This window comes from Oncorhynchus mykiss, chromosome 8 (genome assembly GCF_013265735.2).
Source record: "Oncorhynchus mykiss isolate Arlee chromosome 8, USDA_OmykA_1.1, whole genome shotgun sequence".
In the NCBI taxonomy this organism is placed as follows: domain Eukaryota; kingdom Metazoa; phylum Chordata; class Actinopteri; order Salmoniformes; family Salmonidae; genus Oncorhynchus; species Oncorhynchus mykiss.
The window spans coordinates 34,134,748-34,158,115 of record NC_048572.1 but is presented as its reverse complement, the minus strand read 5'-3'; the positions used below and the strand labels follow the sequence as shown (position 1 = coordinate 34,158,115).

The window sequence follows — 23,368 nt, the reverse complement described above, 5'->3', positions numbered from 1 at the left end:
AAAGAACATCTGGACAGAACAAATAATTAACAAGAAGGAATACATTGAATTTCTTGCAACTATGATGATTGGACTGGATGACTAGAGTTTGCAATTTCAATGGCATACATTTATGTAACTAATCAATCAAATATTCATCACATATTCATATTCACACCATTAATATAAATGTCATGTAAATGGGGATTGTATTCAAATTGAAACAATACTTTTTTTCTTTACGACATTCTCGAGCGTGTTCAGGAGGATATTATATTCCAAAGGTCCACCATGATTCAAGGACCCACAGAGACAGCATTTTCCACAATAAGAAATTACTCATCCATGCAATTCCACAAGAGCGTTTAAACTAGATTAAACTATGACATTTATTTTTGTCGAGGGTTTAGAAGTGAATTTCGTCTTATCAAATACCTCACTGCTTTCGCTAAACTAGAGCGTCACTTCTAACGTTCATTGATGCTTTTAGCGCATGGGTTCTAGAATCAATTGCCGAGCGCATGCTCTGTGGGGAAGATCCGGGTTTTGGACAGGATGAACGCCAATTTCCAAGATGGCGGCGGAGGGAGGAGGGAAGGAGATGAACGAAATTAAAACTCAATTCACCACTCGGGAAGGTGTCTATAAACTCCTCACTCACTCCGAATATAGCCGCCCTAACAGGGTGCCTTTCAATTCACAGGGCTCGAATCCGGTGAAAGTCTCCTTCGTGAACGTCAACGACCAGTCCGGCAACGGCGACAGAATCTGTTTCAATGTGGGCCGGGAACTGTATTTTTATATCTACAAAGGCGTAAGAAAGGTACATAGCACCCAGGTGACAATGCCTGTATTATCAAGAAGTGAATGTGTGTGTTCAAACGCATAGTAATTTGCTGTCCAGTATGGTATTTTCACTGACGTGCGCAGATAGCCAGACTAGGCCACTTAGCTATGGTGGCTAGCTAGCTAGCATCGCCACAGTTTGTTTTGCCCGCACCTTGTGGAGATATGCTGGTTTACATGTCACCCACCTACTTAGCTATCTAGCTGGCCAGTTAACCAGTTCAATTCAAGCGAAGGGCCCTCCTTCTGTTATGGTGGACTGTTTACGCATAGGCATGAGATTACTATTGTGTGATGCCTATTTGCTCTATATGAATATGTACGATTTAACCTTGGAGTGTGGGCAAAGGCTCGTGCCCGTCTTCAGTTCTGACATGTTGATTGCCATCTGCAGTTTCAGAGTATGTTAAATAAGACACGTTTCTTCGTTGACATAATGTATTTTGACGTTAGTGATAATTAACTGGTTGTGTTTTTAGTGCTCTTGTTTAATTGATTCTGCACAGGTTCTTTGCAATCATAGAATAGTTGACCATTGCATAGCAAGCTAGTTATGTGTGATATGCTGCTGGTACTTCAAGGCCCCAAAGCCAGCGCTGTACAGTATTGTGAATGTGTGTTAGGTTGGAAGTAAGCTGTGTTTGTTGATGATTCGGGATGATGATGTCATGCAAGTGATCTGTCTGGTTCTGACAGGGGTGGTGATGCAACATTTGGGGATGTCACTGCATCGAGCTGTATGCTTGTTTAAGGTATCTAGTGACGATGATGGTGATCACATGTCTGATCCACACATTTCTAAACATGTTCAAATCATAAAACAAGTTAAACTTAGACCATTATCAGACACCAGTAAATAATCCATTGGCTGCTAGGGGCTTTCTAGTGTTATGATGAGGAAGATGTTTTACCACTTCCATGACTTACTGTGTTGGCCTAGTTGGTTTTAAAGGTCCATTGCAGCTGTTTTTATCACAATATCAAATCATTTCTGGCTAACAATTAATTATCTTACTGTGATTGTTTTCAATTAAAATTGTCAAAAAGAAACACGTAGCTTTTTGATAAGCTATTTCTCACGCAATAATTTTGCACGAGTAGTCTTCAGTGAGGTACCTAATTGGAGGAGCTTAATGGGAGGGATATGTAACTAGATGAAGGAAAAAGGAAACCACACACTGCTCTTGATAGTATCACCGATCTTTAATAAGCTTACGTATCGGCCACACGGCCTTCGTCAGAGCTTTTGGGATTTTTTGAAAGTTGCACCATTATGTGGACCTGGCCCCTCCCACATCCATTCTACACATCGAAGGGGGTTGGAGGCAAAGGAAAAATAAATAAGTGCTACCAAATATAACAATATGCATTTCATAAATATTACAAAAGTGTATGAACAAGGCGTATTAAACATGTCTGTAAAATCTCAATGAGGACATAGCAAGTTTTCATTAGTCATAAGGTACATCATACGAAAAACGTCAGAATAATCTACAAGAGACACATATTTCATGTTCAAATTCATAACATACATAGGCATTTCATCATTAAGTCCTTTAGGAAATAATGTCTGGAGGGTGAAAATCCAAAAACATTCTCTTTTACTCAGAGTATTATTAAAATCTCCTCCCCTGTCTGATATGTAACTAGAAAATGAGCTGTTATTGGGAACTCTTTGTTATTAGTCTGAGCTTTAACGAGGCAGACCAAAACAATAATAAATTCCTCCTCCCTCGAGTGTCCCATTGGTTCCTGCATGAACGCCCCCCTTTTCGAGCACGGCATCTTCATGCTTGTGTGACACTAATGGTATTCTGTATTTTCCCTGATTGTCCTTGCTACTAAAAATGTAACTTAAAAGGAAAATAAAAGTATCTGCTGTGTACCAGAGCCTTCCTAGCTAGCAAAGTGTCTATCCTTCGCTCCAGCCTGTTGAACACCTGCCCCTTGCCGTCATTAACAGAACTGCAGGAAAGCAGTGCCTGACAAGTGGGGCAAAGGACACTGTCTCCCATTGTCCTAGCTGGCTTCTTCTGTGGGGTTCATTGGCTGTTGGCATCCAATGTTATAGTACATTACCGCCACCTACTGTACTGGATGCATCCCCCAAGTATTATTCCAACCTCTTAGTGTGCAAATATACACTGAACAAAAATATAAATGCAATATGTACAGTGTTGGTTTCATGAGATTAAATAAAAGATAACAGAATTTACTGGCCCAACGCTCTAACCACTAGGCTACCTGCCGCCACATGGAGAAGCTGATTAAACGGCCTGATCATTACACAGGGGTACATTATTCTGTACTCCCTGTTCACCCACGACTGCGTGGCCACGCACGCCTCCAACTCAATCATCAAGTTTGCGGACGACACAACAGTGGTAGGCTTGATTACCAACAACAACATCGAGACGGCCTACAGGGAGGAGGTGAGGGCCCTCGGAGTGTGGTGTCAGGAAAATAACCTCACACTCAACGTCAACAAAACTAAGGAGATGATTGTGGACTTCAGGAAACAGCAGAGGGAACACCCCCCTATCCACATCGATGGAACAGTAGTGGAGAGGGTAGCAAGTTAAGTTCCTCGGCATACACATCACAGACAAACTGAATTGGTCCACCCACAGACAGCATTGTGAAGAAGGCGCAGCAGCGCCTCTTCAACCTCAGGAGGCTGAAGAAATTCGGCTTGTCACCAAAAGCACTCACAAACTTCTACAGATGCACAATCGAGAGCATCCTGGCGGGCTGTATCACCGCCTGGTACGGCAACTGCTCCGCCCTCAACCGTAAGGCTCTCCAGAGGGTGGTGAGGTCTGCACAACGCATCACCGGGGGCAAACTACCTGCCCTCCAGGACACCTACACCACCCGATGTCACAGGAAGGCCATAAAGATCATCAAGGACATCAACCACCCGAGCCACTGCCTGTTCACCCCGCTATCATCCAGAAGGCGAGGTCAGTACAGGTGCATCAAAGCTGGGACCGAGAGACTGAAAAACAGCTTCTATCTCAATGCCATCAGACTGTTAAACAGCCACCACTAACATTGAGTGGCTGCTGCCAACACACTGACACTGACTCAACTCCAGCCACTTTAATAATGGGAATTTATGGGAAATTATGTAAATATATCACTAGCCACTTTAAACAATGCTACCTTATATAATGTTACTTACCCTACATTATTCATCTCATATGCATACGTATATACTGTACTCTATATCATCGACTGTATCCTTATGTAATACATGTATCACTAGCCACTTTAACTAGCCACTATAACTATGCCACTTTGTTTACATACTCATCTCATATGTATATACTGTACTCGATACCATCTACTGTATCTTGCCTATGCTGCTCTGTACCATCACTCATTCATATATCCTTATGTACATATTCTTTATCCCCTTACACTGTGTACAAGACAGTAGTTTTGGAATTGTTAGTTAGATTACTTGTTGGTTATTACTGCATTGTCGGAACTAGAAGCACAAGCATTTCGCTACACTCGCATTAACATCTGCTAACCATGTGTATGTGACAAATAAGATTTGATTTGATTTGATTATTCTGGGGACAATAAAGACCACTCTAAAATGTGCTGTTTTGTCACACAATACACAATGCCACAGATGTCTCAAGTTTTGAGGGAGTGTGAAAATGACATGCTGACTGCAGGAATGTCCACCAGAGCTGTTGCCAGATGATTGAATGTTCATTTCATTACCATAAGCCGCCTCCAACGTTGTTTTAGAGAATTTGGCAGTACGTCCAACCGGCCTTACCACCGCAGACCATGTGTATGGCTTCGTGTGGGAAAGTGGTTTGCTGATGTCAACATTGTGATCAAAGTGCCCCATGGTGGCAGTGGGATTATGGTATGGGCAGGCAGAAACTACAGACAACGAACACAATTGGCTCAGAGATCCTGAGGCCCATTGTCGTGCCATTCCACCGCCATTACCTCATGTTTAATCCCCATATCGCAAGGATTTCTACACAATTCCTGAAAGCTGATAATGTCCCAGTTCTTCCATGGCTTCCATACGCAAACATGTCACCCACTGAGCATGTTTGGTATGCTCTGGATTGGCGTGTAAGCCAGCGTGTTCCAGTTCCCGCTAATATCCAGCAAGTTCGCACAGCCATTGAAGATGAGTGGGACAACATTCTACAGGCCACAATCAATAGCCCGACCAACTCGATGCAAAGGAGGTGTTTCATGCAGCATGAAGCAGATACTGACTGGTTTTCTGATCCATGCCTCTACTTTTTTTATTTTTTTATTTAAAAGGTATCTGTGACCAACAAATGCATATCTGTATTCCCAGTTATGCGAAATCCATAGATAAGGGCCTGATTAATTTTCTACATTTGTAAAAACTATGAAATAACACATGGAATCATGTAGTAACCAAAAAACTGTTAAACAAATCAAAATATGTTATTTTAGATTCGTCAAAGTAGCCACCCTTTGCCTTTGACAGCTTTGTACACTCTTGCCGTTCTCTCAACCAACTTCACCTGGAACTTCCCACATATGTTGAGCACTTGTTGGCTGCTTTTTCTTCACTCTGCAGTCCAACTCATCCCAAACCCTCTCAATTAGGTTGAGGTCGCGTGATTGTGGAGGCCAGGTCATCTGATGCATCACTACATCACTCTCCTTCTTGGTCAAGGAGGTGTGTTGGGTAATTTTTTTAAATTAACTAGGCAAGTCCATTAACAATTTCTTATTTCCGATGACAGCCTAGGAACAGTGGGTTAACTGCCTTGTTCAGAGGCAGAACGACAGATTTTTACCTCGTCAACTCAGGGATTTGATCTGGCAACCTTTAGGTTACTAACCCACCACTCTAACCACTAGGCTACCTGCCACCCCTCATTGTCCTTTTGAATAACAGAATGCTGTGGTAGCCATGCTGGTTAAGTGTGCCTTGAATTCTAAATAAATCGCAGACAGTGTCACCAGCAAAGCACCATCACACCTCCGCCATTCTTCACGTTGGGAACCACACATGCTGAGATCATCCATTCACCTACTCTGCGTCTCACAAAGACACTGCGGAAGGGAATCAAAAATCTCACATTTGGACTCATCAGACCAAAGGACAGGTTTCCATTGGTCTTATGTCCATCGCTTGTGTTTCTTGGCCCAAGCAAGTCTCTTCTTATTATTGGTGTCCTTTTAGTAGTGGTTTCTTTATAGCAATTGGACCATGAAGGCCTAATTTCACACAGTCTCCTCTGAAAAGTTGATGTAGAGATGTCTCTTACTCGAACTCTGAAGCATTTATTTGGGCTGCAATTTCTGAGGCCAGGAACTCTAATAAACGTATCCTCTGCAGCAGATGTAACTCTGGGTCTTTCTTTCCTGTGGCTGTCCTCATGAGCGCTTGATGGCTTTTGCACATTTTTATTTGATTTAATTAACAAGTCAGTTAAGATCAAATTCTTATTTACAATGACGGCTTACCAATTGGCAAAAGGTCTTCTGCGGGGCTGGGATTAAAAATAAATAAAATATAGGACAAAACACACATCACGACATAAGGAGAGACCTAAGACGACAACATAGCATGGCAGCAACACATGACAACATCTTGGTAGCAACACAACATGGCAGCTCACAACATAGCAGTACAAAACAGGGTAAAAACATTGTTGGGCACAGACAACAGCACAAAGAGCAAGAAGGTAGAGACAATACATCACGCAAAGCAGCCACAACTGTCAGTAAGTGTACATGATTGAGTCTTTGAATTAAGAGATTGAGATAAAAACTGTCCAGTTTGAGTGTTAGCTGCAGCGAACTGAAAAGCCCAGCGACCCAGGGATGTGTGTGCTTTGGGGACCTTTAACAGAATGTGACTGGCAGAACGGGTGTTGTATGTGGAGGATTAGGGCTGCAGTAGATATATCAGATAGGGGGGAGTGAGGCCTAAGAGGGTTTCATAAATAAGCAACAACCAGTGGCAGGGCTCTACGCTGAGATTTTTGACGAGGAGCACATGTGCACCTCAGTTGAAACATGTAGGAGCACATGAAAAAATATCCTGAAGAGGCTATCCCTTTTCATTTATTTTTGTTGCACTAAATGTTATCCAAGTACTGTAGGGGCACTGGCGCTTCCAAATGAAAATGTCAGGTAGCACAGCAAAATATTTAGGAGCCAATATGACCAAAATGGTAGCACCATAGAGCCCTGAGTAGGTCTTGCGACGGGTATACAGAGATGACTAGTTTACAGAAGAGTATATGCTTTTGAATACATTTTCAAAGTTGTTGAAATTTTCCTCATTGACTGACCTTGACGTCTTAAAGTAATGATGGACTGTCATTTCTCTTTGCTTATTTGAGCTGTTCTTGCAATAATATGGACTTGGTGTTAGCCCTATTTGGTATATCTTCGGTATGCCACATCTACCTTGTCACAGAACAAATTATTGGCTCAAATTCAGTAAGAAAGAGATTCCACAAATTCACTTAACAAGGCACACCTGTTAACTGAAATGGATTCCAGGAGACTACATCATGAAGCTGGTTGAGAGATTGCCGTGAGTGTGCAAAGCTCTCATCAAGGCAAAGGGTGGCTACTTTAAAGAATCTCAAATATAACATTTTGATTCAACAGTTTTTTCTGGATACTACATGATTCCGTATGTGTTATTTCATAGTTTTGATGTCTTCACTATTATTCTACAATATAGAAAATAATGAAAGTAAAGAAAAACCCTGAATAAGGAGGTATATCCAAACTTGACTGGTACTGTAAGTATTCAGACTCTTTGCTATGAGACTCGAAGTTGAACTCAGGTGCATCGTGTTTCCATTGATGATCCTTGAGATGTTTTAACAACTTGATTGGAGTCCACCTGTGGTAAATTCAATTGATTGGACATGATTTTGAAAAGCACACACCTGTCTATATAAGGTCCCACAGTTGACAGTGCATGTCAGAGCAAAAACCAAGCCATGAGGTCGAAGGAATTGTCCGTAGAGCTCTGAGACAGGATTGTGTCGAGGCACAGATCTGGGGAAGGGTACGAAAAATTTGCTGTACCATTGAATGTCCCCAAGAACACAGTGGCCGCCATCATTCTTAAATGGAAGAAGTTTGGAATGACCAACTCCTCCTAGAGCTGGCCGCCAATCAAGCCTGTTTGGTATAGTGGCCAGATGGAAGCCACTCTTCAGTAAAAGGCACATAACCGCCAGCTTGGAGTTTGCCAAAGGGCACCTAAAGGACTCTCAGACCATGAGAAACAAGATTCTCTGGTCTGATGAAACCAAGATTAAACTCTTTGGCCTGAATGCCAAGCGTCACATCTGGAGGAAACCTGGCACCATCCCTACGGTGAAGCATGGTGGATGCAGCATCATTCTGTGTGGAGGTTTTTCAGCTGTAGGGACTGGGAGACTAGTCAGGATCGAGGGAAAGATGAACTGAGCAAAGTACAGAGATCCTTGAAGAAAACCTGCTCCAGAGCACTCAGGACATCAGACTGGGGCGAAGGTTCACCTTCCAACAGGACAACGTTCCCACACAGCCAATACAATGCAGGAGTGGCTTCGGGACAAGTCTCTGAATGTCCTTGAGTGGTCCAACCAGAGACCGGACTTGAACCCGACCGAAATCTCTGGAGAGAACTGAAAATAGCTGTGCAGCAACACTCCCCATTCAACCGGACAGAGCTTGAGTGAATCTGCAGAGAAGAATGGGAGATACTCCCATACATGTGTTCCAAGCATGTAGCTTCATATTCAAGAATAATCAAGGCTGTAATCACTGCCAAAGGTTTTTCAACAAAGTACAGAATAAAGGTTCTGAATACTTATGTAAATGTGATATCAGTTTTTTTTTTTTTTATATAAATTGGCAATAAATGTTTTGCCTGCTTTTGCTTTGTCATTATGGGGTATTGTGTTTGTAAATTGGAGGGGGAAAAAACTGTCATCAATTTTAGAATAAGGCTGTAACCTAACAAAATGTGGAAAAAGTCAGGGAGTTTGAATACTTTCCAAAGTCACTGTTAAACACAGGAAAGTCATGTTTTTGACTGCACTGCCCATTTAACATGGGGGACTTGTGGGCCACTTCTTGGATGGAGTAGATCTGTGTGGGAGATTGTAAGATATTTTAACACTTGTCTGCAAGTGTTCCTGACAAATAAATGGTCTACTGACCTTGACACAATTGTTGCTTTGGAGGCCTCTGTGCCCTGTCTGGAAAATAATTTAAGGGACAGACTGGTTTAATGCATCATACATAAAGGCCTACTTCTTCACTGAGTTCACTCCTGTCACATTGTCATTTCCTGTAAACAGTGCTGTCTTAGCACAGGTTGGCAAACCTGCCCTCCCCAGGACTGGACTCAGCAGGTCTCTATGTAGTCCTTCCTGTAGTCAGTGAAGCATGCCAGAAGGGTATACCACAAGCCAGCTAACTTGCCTAAATCTTCTGATATAACTTTTTTTTGAGAGAGAAGCTTGAAATGTGTGTGTGGTCTAATTGATTAAACAAACTATAACACATCTAAGTTTAGCTTTTTTTTTAATTAACAAGAAAATCAATGGTTATTTCTGCAGTTTTATTAGAGGTAGGTGGCTAACTCATTGATCTTGTTTTGTAGAACACCCCTAGGTAAATAGGGCTGCAGAGCTAATGCCTGTTGATTAGTTTTGAGGGTGCTGTTTGGTTTCATTGGGTTGGTATAGCCTAGGCCTACATGATCAGATTATTATGGACAAAAGAGCGAGATTCTTTTTATTTGTCAAACGCCAGCCAAGCATTGATTATCATGTCACCAGAATAAGACCCTTGATATTTATTGGAAAGGAGCATGAAACTCTTCACCGTGCATTTTTACCACCCTGTGAAGTTCATAATTTATTTCAGCTGTAGCGTAATAAACTGCATCAATTCCCAAATCGTAGTGGGAGGACCACACAACACATCGTGTGACTCCAAGTTGACTTCAATATGATGGTTATTATATCAATATTTGCCCATAAAGGCATTTCTACCACCATTTATCACATTATTCATTTTTACAAAGATCCCATCTTGTCTAGTGTGTTTTTTTGTTTTGTCGACGTTTGAAAAGTTTACTGACAAATTATCTGTTTCCGTCAGGCCTGTCGTGACTTTTTTTTATATCCAACATGTACTTTTACTTTAATTGCATAAAGGTTGGATGGAAACTAGGGATATGACAAAATATTTTTTTTCTTAACGTTTAAGCAGCAATTTTTTTTTGCTTTTCATTAACAACAACATATTCTAAAATTCACACTAATTAACAATGCAGCTGTGCTGCTGCCAACAACGGGTTGGGTCTCTCGGTGCGTCCCTTTTCAAATGCATCTGTCCCTTTTCAAATGCAACTGTACTACCATCACTGTACCTCCGTTCCATCTCGCAAAGTTAACATTTCCTTCTCATTTAACTTCTGAAAGCCATACAGGAATTCGCTGCTGTCGCTTGCCTTTCTCTGCCATTTGTCCAACTGTTAACGACGGTGGCGTAGTGGTAGAAAGTCGACTCAAATAATTTATTCCTCTAATCATTGCACGTCTACTCCCATTTCTGAGTGTCAGGATTCGATTCAGCTACGAACCGACTCTTTAAGGTTAAGTCTTTTTAGAAAGGAGGAGACTGATTAGTTGCTGTACTTCTGAGAACACAAATACTCACAACTTTCATAGCGAGCAATGAGGGACTGACATTCTGACCACACCGCTTGCGCCGCAAAATAAATATACACGTTATTCAATCATTGCACCCACACTGCTCGCACGTGCCAACAAGCGTCTGCGTTGGCAAACAGTATTTGTGACGCTGAACGTGGTGCAAGTCCTGCCTCTCCATCTCCTCATTGGTTCATAGAAGCATATACCCACGTGCCATCTCATTAGTTATACCCACGTGGGTGATTGAAAAATGAACTGAGGTCAGTCGGTCGGTTTTGGTAATACACCTATTATGAAAGTTAGATGCCAATCGCCATATAAAGTCCAAAGAAGGAAAAGGCCTGGAAGGAGGAGAGATGACTAGAAAAAAATCGTTTGACTTTTATTTGTGGATTAATTGTCGGAGTAGAGAACCTTGTGCATTTTCAGGTAAAATAACTCAACGTTTATATCCCAGGACAAATTAGCTAGCAACTGCAAGCTAACTAGCTAAATTGCCATAAATGTTTAATGCTTTCGACCTGTCCCCAAATTAAGATAATTGGTTCAGAGTTTGTTTTGATATTTCAATCTGCGTGCTGTGGTCGCATTTGATGTGGGGGGGACATAATAAATTTGCGCACGATGGCGAACGCGTTTGGGCATGGTGTGAGAGTAAGGGGAGGAGCACAACATGGGCAGGTCTGCCACCAGACAGGCAGACAGACAGGCCTAGTGCGCGGTTCTATCTGGCAACAACCAAAGCTGTATCTCTCAATGGAATGATGTATCTCACAATTTCTTGGCTTGCAATTTCAGTAAAGCAGGGCCTATCAATGAATAGGCTACGATAGTCTACACGCAACAGACCGAAGACTGAACACACTTGTATCATTAGCGAAGAGAAAGAGCAGGGGTGTAATTTAGTCCAATCCAGTGGTCACCAATCAGTCCATCACCAAACATTTCTATAAAAAATACAATAAAAAACGGATGAAGTATTATTAGTTTTGCGGTAGGTGTACAGGATTCAGCTGCCCTGCATGCTAGGTAGTAAAAGTGTTCCCATTTTGAGCTATTTCATCTGTCTGAATGTAAAAACTCCTACCCGGAAGGCCGGGAGAGCAAATCATGTGCCCTTATAGGCCTACTGCTGGCTAATCAGATCACCATGTCTGCAGCTTCCACGAGCCCATAGCAAAGTTGATACTGACATTTCTAAACTTTTAAAACCATGACTAGAGACTCAACTAATACCGCAAAGAACAGCTGTTTTTCTGAGTGAGTGAATGTTTGTATTTTTTTCAGCACTGTCAACACTTATATAAGCCAGAAAATGTGCTTCTCCCTATCCACTCCCGCTACAAAGTATCGATTGACTTATGTTTTTAGTGGCTTGCCTTTTTTAATATTGAGGAATATTTCATGTTCTCTGGTGATAGGAGTAAGAACATGTATTCATGTATGAGGCAGAAATAATGAAATGTGGTGCAAGACAGTGGCCCCTTTTTGGTCAGTCTCAGGAAACGAGAGCTGAGGAACTGTGAGAGGCTGGCCATCAGATGCAGGCACAATCAGTCCAGTAAAATTAAAAGGAATTATTTTAGTTTTTGTTCACTCAGCTGTGCCTCACAAGTAATACAACAAATGATATATTACCAGTGTATTCATATGCCTCAGGTTTTGAAATATCATTTTTAAATGGTCTGAGAATAACAACACTGGCAGGGCAATTCAAGCATAGCCAAAATGCAGTGATAATGTATTGGTCCTATAGCCTGCACAAGCCTCATTGCTACAGAACGGTTTTTAATAGGTTATTAAAGGTGCAAAATTGCTCCGCCATTTCCTGGTTGCTAAAATTCTAACAGTTTACCCAATTTCGGTTTGTGACAAAACAAGCAAGTGTGTAGTGTAGAGAATCATTGTACCATCTAAACCCATGTGAAATATTTTTCAAAAACCAAACTTAAGAACCTGAAGCATAGAAAGTGCACACAGAACATATTTACCGCTTCTTAGACTTGCTATTAATGAGTGACAGATCTATAGCTCACATTTCTATGTGAATTTGGTTGGGTCGGCCAAAAAGTTACATATTGAGCGGTAGATCTCGGCTCAAAACATTTTGCAACTAAAACAAGATTTCTATTGTATAAATGCTGGTAGGTTGCTCCCTGTTTGCTTCCGTTTAAGAAATGGTTTGAAACAGAATCGGCATAATGAATACGCCCTAGGCGAGCCGGTGCAAGGAAGGGGCAGGCAGAAAAAGCTGTGATGTGAATGTCTTGATAATCTGTTTAGCATGCCTTGCATATATTTACCAAAGTAGCCTAAAGTTCTATTTAAATGACACAATTTTCCCCAGGCCTTATAGCCTATCGTTTAGTTAGGCTATAACACGGAAAATCATGTTTTGTGATAACTGCACTATTTACATTTTTCTTTAATGTTAAAGATCAGACTTTTATTTCAAAGTTTTTAACTTTAAAATGCTCACACCCCTAATAGAAACCTGGTTATTGACATTCATTTTCAATCACTCACTGTCATCACTCATGCTGGAGCTCGGAGTTAGCAGGTCTGACAGAGCATTTATGTCCTGTTGTGGCTCTTGGTGTGTGTGATTGAATTTGTCATGGTGTCTTTCATCCGAGGGTCCACAGATCAGCAAGATCTGATCCTGAGTTGAACTCTGCATTATTCTCTCAGACATAGGCTTGGCCTAATCAATTGTCTGTCTTTTGTGTGTTTTGAATTGAGTTTCACATGACATGAGTTAAAGTTTAAAGTGCCATGGATAGAAAAGGCCTATGGTCATTGGTTTGTCGAGGGCTTTGGAGCAGCATGGATTCTTGGCATATCAAAGTGTGCTGGCCGTGCTCTGACCGATCTGTCAGCAGTCTTATGACAACCATATAATCTACCTCGCTGCCTCCGATGATCCTCCACTCAGTTGCATCACCAGGGTCTCAGACTGACTCCTACAGTATCATCCCTTGGGCCAGGAGTTTTTCTGAATTTCCTCAGAAAAGCTTTCGGTAAAACTATGGCCAGGTGTTTTTCCTTGTCAGTTCACATGGACAGGAAAAACTCTTGGCCTAATGGTCAACAATATAGCTACTTATCTTACAAGTGATAACCTAGCCTATACCTTCCTCAAATCCAGCTGCAGTGACCTACTGTACCACTCACTGCCTAGTACCGACCAGCTGTCCACAAACCCTTACTCTTAAATGTTTTACATCCATGAATTTGACAACCGCTGTTAAATTACCGACATTACAAATGACCCCTCTTATAGTGTTTATACGGTAGCATCTCTCTGATTTGGAGTCAAGTTGTCACCCCAGAGGTGCGTCTCTGCCCTAGCCACCTGTTGGTAGACATTGGCACTGCAGCTCTCTTTTGCTCTTTCTGTCTCTGTTTCTGCCTCTCTCTCTCTCTCTGGGCTAATGATTGGTCGGCATCAGGAAGGCAGTAGGACCAGCGTCTTGTGCCTCTGGAGATAGCCTAATAATGAATTTACAGACATGCAATACCTCTAATGCCCTTGATATGATTGTCCTTGGGCAAGTTTGACAATGTTGCTACTTGCTAGGTTATGATTTTTTTTTAACTGTGTGTGTGTGAGGGATGGTGGATCTGACTATGCAGCCACATACCAGTATGTATTGTAAAAATACCGTCTATAATGATATGTGATAGTGCTAAAGAAATGAAATTGGAATACTTAAAAAAAAATTAAAAAAACAGCTTATCACGCTATACCATAATAAATGTAAGTTCAAATGCTGAGACCATTGATTGCTTTTGACCAAGCACCCTACACACTAAAGCAAGGCTGTTGAAAACCTAGGCTGGTTAAGGAAGTAATTTTATCATTCCATACCCTAGGTTTTTGCCGAAATGACGCTGCTGGCTATACCACAAAGATTTTTTGAAAAATCAAACAGCTAGATTGTTTACCTTTTTCAAAAGATCCTCTGTGGAACTTCCTGAATAATCGGTCATTCCATTCTCAATCTTCTTGTAAGATCCCCCTCAAATGCCAGTTGTTTTAGTTTTCCTTGGGTGTAGCATGCTTCTTCTGTGCTGACTGAACACATTTGTCAAAGTGGAAAAGGAGTTCTCACATGAAGCTGTGGATGCCCCAAAAGTCAATCCATGTGCAGTAAGCACTGTCGGCATAGCGGAGAGAGGCCCAGAGATTCGTTTGCAGGATATCAAGTGGGTTTATTTGTCCTCATTGGCGCAAAAACTGGCAAGTGACACTAAACTCAGCTTCCACCAAATCTGTTTTGCTTAGATCCAGCAGTGGTTTCACGTTTTCACATCTGGAAAGTCATGGCTCTTAGGGCCTCCACAGGGCACACAGGGCCTCCACCAGTTGGCTGTTGCGTTTGCTGAATCATTCTGAAATTTCACCAATGAACGCATCCAAGAACAGTCTTTTTACACTCAGTCTTTTCTCTGTCCTCATAGGCCTACTGTACTGTCCACCATGTATTGCTGGAGATATGTACTTACATAACGTTGTCGTTTGCTTGGAGCTGGTGGTGAGTCAGTGCCACTGGCACGGAACTGTGCCCAAATGGTTTCGAACTCGCTGTCACACCTCAGCTTCTCAACACACTCCAACGCACTGCGGACCACTTTGACTCTAGTGTAAAGATATGTTGCTTTTGCATGGAGTAATTTGTTTGGAGGATCGAGAAGACTGATTCTGTAACCATGGTGGCTGTAAATTTAAAGCCAGGGTCCATCACTGCCTTCAGCCTGTTTGCCCCCTCGTGGATCCGCGCTAGCATATATACTGATTGTTTCAAGAAAAACTACCAAACCTATTGGTGATGGAAGATCTGAGCAATCAAATAAAATCTCATGTCAGCCCTGATCAGCGTGTAGCCTACATATAGTCAGATGAGTTGTCAACGGTGGTAGCTTAGGCTATTTTTATTCCGGTAAAACACAATTTAACAAACATGATAAAAAATAACCTATCAAATGACATTGGGTTGTCATTCAACGAATAAAGCCTTATGTTCCCCAAGCCATTTTTACAAACATTTTAATGCTGAAGGTGACGCGCAGATGTGCCAGATCAGGAATAGGCCTACCTCCTCATTGGTCAGCTCTCGACGCAGTGCATTTTGACTAGGCTACTGATATTGCCTGGCGTTGTTCGATATGAAAAATGATTTGTAGATCAATGACTGTCAACATAATGACATACTTCGCTCGACACTGAAAGAGCGGACGCAGGCCGATGCAGTCGTATCTTAAACATTTGAACTGGGGACGTTGCTTATCGGTGGTGAATCGTTACATCTCTACTAATATTGTTGCTATAGGGCAATTCCACGATATGGGAATTGTGCTGAGAGACTGATTTGTCACTTAAAATGTATGCCTAACAAAAAAACATTGATTTCAAAGTTTAACAATCCATACAACTATGCACAAGGAAGGCTTTTAACAATGTCTGGACTGCACCAACTCTTCACCAATCATAGACATCTGTTTCACAAGTTTGGACATCAAAGTACAGCACAGTAGAGTACAGTACATTATAGTATACTCAACTCTAGTGTGTGTGCTGTGTACTTTAGTGAGATGTACTCTACTTTGTACTCTACTCTTTACTACTCTACTCTTTACTGTGCTGTACTGTCCAAACTTGTGAACTCTACTGTGGTTTGTGACTACTATGATTTACCGTTGTAGCCAATTCAATTGCAGACGGTCTGTTACCAATTTTTTTAAAGTTTTTTTTTGTTTAGGGAATTACATGACTGATTTTGTAACGGAATGTAGTTTTAATCGCTTAACAATTAATGAACACATTTGCTATCAGTAAAAACACTTAACTAATTGAAAGGTCTACCTTGTTACTTCTGTGAACTTTCATTATTCTCCCTCATGAGGGAGTGCGATTTGAAAATATCTTAGATATGTAGGTTTTTGATAACGGAGTTAAGGCACAAGGCAATGCTTATTAAATGCTGGAAAAAAATGTATTTCTAATACCTTTTAAGACTTATTTTTCTGGTAGATGTTTTCTAAGACCCGTTTTCTATCTGTTTGACCAGAATTCAAAGCCTTTGATTATTCCAAGTTTTTAGGATGGAAAATGGTTGAACAATTTACATGTCCCTTAATTCCACAACAACAGACTCATTTGACACTCAATTTGACATTCTCCTATGAACTTCACATGTTGGTGATCATGGGTCGTTTTACATGGAAATTATACTATTTCTCATTAGGTCAATGATGATCTGCAAGTGTTATATAGACAGGAGGAATGGCTTTGTAAAATAACTGAGGTGTATGTTCAAGATAATTGCTCTACCTGTGAGTCAGACGTTGTGTCCTGTCTTTCTCCACGTTTCTAGGCGGCTGACCTGAGCAAGCCCATAGACAAGAGGATCTACAAAGGAACGCAGCCCACGTGTCATGACTTCAACCCCCTCACAGCCACAGCGGAGAGCGTCTCCCTGCTCGTGGGTTTCTCGGCCGGCCAGGTGCAGCTCATTGACCCAATCAAGAAGGAGACCAGCAAGCTCTTCAATGAGGAGGTAGGTTTAACAGCGTTTACTTTAGCCAAGCTGGCTAAGATGGGTGTCCTGTGGTTGAATATCAATGTATGATGTTGACTCCCTACTGGGAGGAAACTGTTTTCTAATGCAAAATGAGAGTAAAGGTTCTGTTCCAATATCCAATGTATTAGGCATGCATTTAAGTGTAACGCTAGTGTTGATATCTTGTTTGAATGCATGTTTGACACTTGAGTTATTTGTCTCTCGCTGACAATCATTGTCTCCCCCTCTCTCCCTCAGAGACTGATAGACAAGTCTCGTGTGACATGTGTACGGTGGGTTCCTGGCTCAGAGAGCCTCTTCCTAGTGGCCCACTCCAGCGGCAGCCTGTACCTGTACAACGTAGAGCACACCTGTGGCACCACGCCACCCCACTACCAGCTTCTCAAACAGGGCGATGGCTACGCCGTGCACACCTGCAAGAGCAAGTCGGCCCGCAACCCCCTACTGCGCTGGACAGTAGGCGAGGGGGCGCTGAACGAGTTTGCCTTCTCCCCCGATGGGAAGTTCCTTGCGTGCGCCAGCCAGGACGGCTTCCTGCGCGTGTTTGGCTTCGATGCAGCCGAGCTGCACGGCACAATGAAGAGCTACTTCGGTGGGTTGTTGTGCGTGTGCTGGAGCCCGGACGGACGATATATAGTGGCCGGGGGGGAGGACGACCTAGTGACCGTCTGGTCCTTCTCAGACTGCAGGGTGATCGCCAGGGGCCACGGCCACAAGTCGTGGGTGAGTGTGGTGGCGTTTGATCACTGTACTACCAGCGTGGAGGACAGCGACCCACCCGCCGAATTCAGCGGGAGTGACGAGGAGTTCCACGAGCAGATCCACTTTGGAGGGGGGCGGGACCGGGCTAATAGCTCCCAATCACATCTTTCCAAGAGGAACTCTACAGACGGCAGGCCAGTCAGCGTGACCTATCGCTTCGGCTCGGTGGGCCAGGACACCCAGCTGTGTCTGTGGGACCTGACTGAGGACATCCTGTTTCCCCACCTGCCCCTGTCACGTACCAGAACTCACACTAACGTCATGAGTGCCACCAGCCCCCCGGCTACTGGGGCGGCCACTACTAATACTACTACTACTACTACTACTGCTGCTGCTGCTACTACCACTACTACTACTACTACTACTACTGCTACTACTGCTACTACTCCTACTACTAACCCACCTGGTACCAATGGCAACAACACAGTGAGCAGTAGTAGTGGTAACAGTGGCGCCCCAGCTAACTCGCTCCCTGCCCCCCTGCCGCGCTCCAACAGCCTGCCACACTCCTCCGGCCCCGCAGGGGGCAGCACCACGCCTAACTGCCACACGACCAGCAGCAAAGGAAGCAGCATCATCGACAGCACCTTCATCGCCACGGGCGTCAGCAAGTTCGCTACACTGTCGCTGCACGACACACGCAAGGAGCGCCACGAGAAGGACCACAAACGCAACCACAGCATGGGCCACATCAGCAGCAAGAGCAGCGACAAGCTCAACCAACTGAGCTCTGCGGCGCGGACGGCCAAGGCGGACGCCGCTAAGACTCTGGGCACGCTGCTGTGCCCGCGCATGGAGGAGGTTCCTCTGCTGGAGCCGCTGGTGTGTAAGAAGATTGCTCACGAAAGACTCACTGTGTTAATCTTCCTGGAGGACTGTCTGGTCACAGCCTGCCAGGAGGGCTTCATTTGCACATGGGCCAGGCCCGGTAAAGTGGTGAGTCTGTTACAACCCCTAACCCCTAGACATATGGGCCAGGCCTTGAAAAGTGGTGAGTCTTAACCCCAAGCCACTTTCAACCCCAGACACTTCAGTTTGACATCTAACACCTAGACTAGACACATCATAAATCTCTGAAAATGATTGAGTGAGTTTGGGTTTGCGACGCAGGATCCTCTTTTGCCCACTGTGACTTGCTTACAAGGGTGATTATCAATCCAAGATCTTAATTAGATTTTCTTTATGATGATGAAAACGTACCGTTTCCCCTCAAGTACCTAAGTTTGAATTCAAATTGTTTTACCGTTCTGAGTGTCCAAAAACCATCTCTTCTCCTCTAACTCATTCCCCTCTGCTCTCTTCCTCCACAGGGCTTACTATCATCTCAGAACCCGGCCAACTCTCCTAGTGGGACTGTTGTATAGCCCTGGTGCTAGTGCTGCTAAACTAAACCGAGCTCCACCAGACATGACGGGACAGGATGACCTGGCCACACCTCGCCACAGCCCTGCAGCGCTGTTCTCTCTCTCTCTCACACACCTTCATCACCATCACCACTACTGAAGCTCTTTTTGTTCTGTTAATCTTTAGATAGATAGATGGATAGCTAACGTGGGCCATTGAGGGTAGATGGGTTGGCCCACAGTCTGAAAAGAGTGTAAAGGATCGTGTGAAAGGTGCAGAATGCTTGAAATCGTCCAGGAGGATTTAAAGTGTTGTTCAGAGAGGGAGGCTGGCTGCGATGTGTTTACTTTGTTTTCACCTCCCTTCCTCTCTCAACATTCTCTTTCCCGGTCCAAAAACAACCCCTGTAAAAGCTACAGCTTGTTTTCAGACTGGGCTTGTCTCTAATAGCGTGGCCTCCTCCAGAAACCACCCCTAGCCACTACTACCCCCTAGGCTCTTCATGTAGATCTGAAAGACCTTGGATAGGTTTAATCATTATGGTAGTAGGCACATTTCTCCACTATTCAGTTCTCTCAGATCTAGCCTAGGTATTAGGGGCTAGGTGTTGTCTTGGGACAGGTGCTATCGCTTTTAGCTTGATCCTCATCCATGACTAACCCTGGTGGAGTTGGATCACATGTTCATAGCAAAGGGAGACCGGAGCAGTTAGCTTCCTATAACTACAATAAAAAAATATTTTTGAATTTAAATCAGAATATCACAGCTTGAGTACGTTGCACTGATTTTATTGTTTATGTAAATTTTTATTCATAATTATGACAGAAACAAGATGGTTGAAGATAGCCTTTGGATGCACTTGGGTTGTGGCGAGTAATCTCTGTCTGGATGCTAAAATCATAGTTGTTTTTTTTAAAGAAAAAGAGAATTGTTTGCACTTAATAGTTTGTTAGATGAGAATGGCTTTACAATTTTGGAGTGTGCAAGGACTCCCCCGACAAGGTTGTTAAAAATATAAATAGAATTAAAAACCTTTATCTATTGAACATTTATTTTAATATTGTTTCAGATTTAAAAAATGGGCTCTGTATTATATGTAAATATTGTACTTCAATGATTTGGTGAAATTATCATTGTTACACTAGTTTGAAGTTCTTCATTTCAGAAAATAGTGATATTTCTAATTCAGAAAAATATACATAATAATATTAAAAATGAATCTTGAATATGCAGGTTCATGTTTTTTCCTTTCTGTTGTACATAAAGAGAATTCAGGTGTATTTTTCATAATGAAATGTTTGTTATAGGAGATGTCTCTATGGAATCCTCTTTATCTAGTAGGTAGTGCTGAAAGCTAGCCTGTCGCTGCAGACTCCTCTATGTAGAAAAGTTTTCCCAGTCCCAAACTCGCTCCTGCACCCTATGCACTTGTGAAGTCCTGAGAGCATGGCCGCAGGAAGTTTTGGGTTGGGGGTGCTGTCGATGGGGTTCTGAGTAATATTTTTCTCTGCTATGCTGAGAGGATTGTATAGGAAATGTGGAAATTGAAAGACTAGATATATACTTTACCATATTGCTCATATACCTATCCAATCTTCTTAGATCGCCACAAGTGTCACAGGGCTTAGGTGCTAGTGGTTGTTTTGGGACTGGGCCGTAGGCTAAGGTAGGAGCCGTCTAATTCAGACATCACTCAGAGCTCAGGTAAACCACAGAAGACTAACGCTAACATAATTATCTTACCCATTATTAGGCCCCAGTACATAAAATATCTGAATTCACCTACCTAGTATACAAATATGACTAAACCGGTGTTATAGGTGTGTGTGGACTATGGCCGCTACATAAGTAATGACAATGGGAGTGTGTGTCAACCAGAAATGTGTGTCAACCACATTTCTGGTCAACTGACACTGTTGATAAACATCACTACTTGATGGCGGTATGAGTGCTGGGCCTTGTTTACGGGGGTGCAACATTATGAAACGTTCACATAGAAATGTATTATCTAGAAAAGATATGGGAATATCTGTCGTGTAGATGGGGACTAGAGTTAGCTCTATTCATGACATTTCTAGGTGCTCATTTCAGCTGAGCGTTTTCCGAAAGCTTCATGGCACTGAGACCATTGCCTACAATGGATGTCTATAATGATTATTTTAGCGCTGTGAAGCGTCCGGGAAACTCGCACCTGAGTGTTTCACCTCCCTGAACCCACCCCAGGAGATGAGGGAGTTTTGTGAAGCACCCAGGTAGGCAGTGTGAGGATTCTCCAAGGTCTAACAGTGGGAGTATAATTTTTTCCTCCATGTGACACCTATTAAACAACTTTGACAGACCTCGTTGTCTCCGACCTCCAGTCTTTACTAGTAGGCCTACGGGCTGAATGAGTATGAATGGACAGTCAGTCAAAAGTTCCCTCTCAATTCTGTTTTATTCACACTTGAATTAAACAATTATGATTGTAGCTGTAACACTTTGTTTTGGTAGTATTGAGTGGACAAATGACACTTCAATTTCATTTGAACAGACGACTGTCTCAAATCACTCAACATAATGTTTTGTTTGACCAACTGTTCAATAGAGTTATGACTAAAAAAGCGGAAATGGTTTCTTGGAACAGATTAAACCACAACATTGTGTCTCCACCTACCCCACCCTAAACATTATGGGCCTAGGAGTAGTGAAGCTATTAGTGTTTTGGGTCTTTGTGGACCCCTCCACATGTGCAGCCCAGGGGGGCGATGGGACTCCTCTGTGGGCTAGAGGGACAAGTAGACAGAGCCTATAATCATCTTTATCGGAGTAGGGTAGAATATAACTTGTTCGTACAGAGATGGAAATGTACTGTGTTTGTCATGGCATTCTTAGTGCCACCATGATGGATGCAATGGAGTTCTCTACTAAACTCAATAGATCTTTGTCTGAGGGAGTCTGTCACACCTTGATCAGAATGTTCTCTGGTTTCACATCCCGGTGGAAGAGCCCACGACTGTGAGGAGAGAATCTACACGTCACAGAAATCAACTGAAATTACCCTTGACACAGTATCAAGTGAGCCTGCTCTCCTATGCTCATCTGTGCTTACCGGTACATGTGGTCCAGAGACTTGCAGAACTGGTACATGAAGTTGTGGGGCCTGCTCTCTGGCATGGAGTACTGTCGGGCTAACTCAGAGGTCAGGGGTTATGGTAGTAATGAGGCATAGTTTTTACACCTCACCCCTGATAAAAATCACCTGTTTACTGCTGAAAGCATTTTAAATTCCAACAAAGGCAAAGACTTCGTTTCATTCCCGGCAGTTGTGAACGTTCCTTCCCTTTTGCCCTCTTTCACTCTGATGGGGTTGGATATGTAGAAGAAATATGGTGGGAAACTAGATGGAAAAACTGGTTATGACCACCAGTCAGATCTATGAAGAGAAATGAAGAAGGAAGGGAACAATGTTTTGAAATGAAATGCAGCCATATACTAAGTGTAGACTAAGACTACATAAACCTTCACGGACCTTTAATCAGCTCACAGACAGTTGAAGTCGGAAGTTTACATACACTTAGGTTGGAGTCATTACAACCCGTTTTTCAACCACTCCACAAATTTCTTGTTAACAAACTATAGTTTTGGCAAGTCAGTTAGGACATCTACTTTGTGCATGACACAAGTAATTTTTCCAACAATTGTTTACAGACAGATTATTTCACTTATAATTCACTGTATCACAATTCCAGTGGGTCAGAAGTTTACATACACTAAGTTGACTGTGCCTTTAAACAGCTTGGAACATTTCAAAAAATGATGTCATGGCTTTAGAAGCTTCTGATAGGCTAATTGACATTATTTGAGTCAATTGGAGGTGTAACTGTGGATGTTTATCAAGGCCTACCTTCAAATTCAGTGCCTCTTTGCTTGACATCATGGTAAAATAAAAAAAAATCAGCCAAGACCTCAGAAAAAAAATCTTAGACCTCCACAAGTCTGGTTCATCCTTGGGAGCAATTTCCAAATGCCTGATGGTACCACGTTCATCTGTACAAACAATAGTATGCAAGTATAAACACCATGGGACCACATAGCCGTCATACCGCTCAGGAAGGAGACGTGTTCTGTCTCCTAGAGATGAATGTACTTTGGTGCGAAAAGTGCAAATCA

At 42.7% G+C, this 23,368-nt stretch overlaps 1 protein-coding gene across 1 annotated transcript; it reads left to right on the top strand.

Annotated features, from left to right (window-relative positions):
- The first annotated feature begins 478 nt into the window (after positions 1 to 478).
- LOC110529846 (WD repeat-containing protein 20) lies at positions 479 to 21,558 on the top strand. The gene is made up of 4 exons (XM_021612441.2): positions 479 to 802; positions 16,907 to 17,089; positions 17,351 to 18,811; positions 19,186 to 21,558. The coding sequence occupies exons 1-4, from the start codon at positions 554 to 556 to the stop codon at positions 19,237 to 19,239; spliced, it is 1,947 nt and encodes a 648-aa protein (XP_021468116.2). The 5' UTR covers positions 479 to 553; the 3' UTR covers positions 19,240 to 21,558.
- Positions 21,559 to 23,368: the final 1,810 nt, after the last annotated feature.

What these genes read in the sequence shown, in the direction of transcription:
- LOC110529846 (XM_021612441.2), top strand. Translation starts at nt 554, where the DNA reads ATGGCGGCGGAGGGAGGAGGGAAGGAGATGAACGAAATTAAAACTCAA. An exon ending in TCTACAAAGGCGTAAGAAAG is followed by an intron (nt 803 to 16,906) that starts GTACATAGCACC and finishes CCACGTTTCTAG; the next exon opens with GCGGCTGACCTGAGCAAGCC. An exon ending in GGGCCAGGCCCGGTAAAGTG is followed by an intron (nt 18,812 to 19,185) that starts GTGAGTCTGTTA and finishes CTTCCTCCACAG; the next exon opens with GGCTTACTATCATCTCAGAA.